Source organism: Limulus polyphemus, unplaced genomic scaffold (assembly GCF_000517525.1).
Source record: "Limulus polyphemus unplaced genomic scaffold, Limulus_polyphemus-2.1.2 Scaffold5354, whole genome shotgun sequence".
Lineage (NCBI taxonomy): Eukaryota > Metazoa > Arthropoda > Merostomata > Xiphosura > Limulidae > Limulus > Limulus polyphemus.
The window spans coordinates 62,477-64,097 of record NW_013670964.1 but is presented as its reverse complement, the minus strand read 5'-3'; the positions used below and the strand labels follow the sequence as shown (position 1 = coordinate 64,097).

The 1,621-nt window shown below is 35.2% G+C and overlaps 1 protein-coding gene across 2 annotated transcripts in view; it reads right to left on the bottom strand.

Annotated features, from left to right (window-relative positions):
* Positions 1 to 670: 670 nt before the first annotated feature.
* Positions 671 to 1,621, bottom strand: part of LOC106472467 (transcription initiation factor IIA subunit 1-like) — a 29,431-nt gene continuing 28,480 nt past the window's right edge. For both annotated transcript variants that reach the window (XM_013933119.2, XM_013933120.2), the window contains exon 10: positions 671 to 1,226. In XM_013933119.2, the coding sequence (XP_013788573.1) occupies positions 1,119 to 1,226 (108 nt within the window). In that variant the 3' untranslated portion in view covers positions 671 to 1,118. The remainder of the gene's footprint in view (positions 1,227 to 1,621) is intronic.

Genomic DNA, 1,621 nt, shown 5'->3' with positions numbered 1-1,621 from the left:
CATCAAGTAAACTCAAATTGGTGAGCTGTTATAATAAGATCAAGTAAACTGTAAGTGGTGAGCTGTTACAACAACATCAAGTAAACTGTAAGTGGTGAGCTGTTACAACAACATCAAGTAAACTGTAAGTGGTGAGCTGTTACAATAACATCAAGTAAACTGTAAGTGGTGAGCTGTTACAACAACATCAAGCAAACTGTAAGTGGTGAGCTGTTATAATAACATCAAGTAAACTAAGTGGTGAGCTGTTACAACAACATCAAGCAAACTCTAAGTGGTGAGCTGTTACAACAACATCAAGTAAACTGTAAGTGGTGAGCTGTTACAATAACATCAAATAAACTCTAAGTGTTGAGCTGTTAGATGTGAAAAATTTACTTTACTATTTAAAGTTGGGGTTAGTTCAACCAATTACAGTTCCCAGAGGAACATTCAGACTTGTCACGTGTTTTGAACTCCCTTTTTATTTTTGTTGGGAAGTTCGAGAAATCAACTAAGTGATTGTGTAGAATATTGAATGTAATATAAATATGTCTCAAATTAAGTCAAAGAATAATTACATGCACCAAAGTTTTTCACAAAATTTACAATGCCCTCATCTTTATAACATTTTGAACTCAAATAAAAGACAGGAAGTTTCTCTATTCAGAGGAATAACACTGGAGTCATATTTTTAAGAAGTTTTTATTGAAGTCGTCAGCCGGACAGAGGTGAATAAATGAAGAAAATATTCTGATATGAGCTTGTATATACAGAAGTCTCAGACATGTGAAATACTACATCTCTACATTTAAGCAGTAGCAACACAAAGATAAAAAACAAAACAAAACAGGAGAGTTGCTGTTAATCAGCCAACTTCTACTGACATCATAAGGTCACAGTTTTGCTTGAGTACAGTTTCTTAAGGATGCTAAGACAAAAAACAGGTTAACCAGACACCCGAATGATGTTGAAATGTCGCAGGAAGCCACCGCAAGCTTTCAAACCACGATCAACAGATCTTGAATGATCAGGTTTGACTCTCCAGTGGCTACGTGAAGTTGAAAGTCTAGAAACTCAATGTTCGTCTGTCACTGGCCACTTGAAACATCTGGGTTTATATATTTGGTTTCTGGCAGTTACCACTCACTGTCTCCAATTGCTTTCTGGAACACATAATCCTTACCCGATAAGTTCATTATTCCATCCTTTAAGTGAAACTTCCACCTGTTTCTGCTTCGGGATATCTAATGAAAAACACAAACACCAAATCAATATGAATTAAATATTAACATTATTGGAGAGTAAGTCATACAACATTTAGAGGGTTCTTTCAAAAAATATATCCTTCAAAAATTTCACAAAACTTGTGAATATATTTGATTAAAAAAATTATGTGTGTGCTAATTGATGGGACATTGAGAAAATTTCCCATAGCAAAAATAAAGGTGGATTCTCCATATTATGTAGAAGACCTTGAGGCCATGTGTATCAAGGAACCAATACACGACTTGATGATAGGAAACATACCAGGTAGTAGAAACTTTGAGGAACTAGACAGAAAGAAGATTGATAAAGCATCTGCTGTCACCACCAGAGCTCAAGAAAAGAAGAGCAAACAAAACATCAAGCCCCTGCAAGT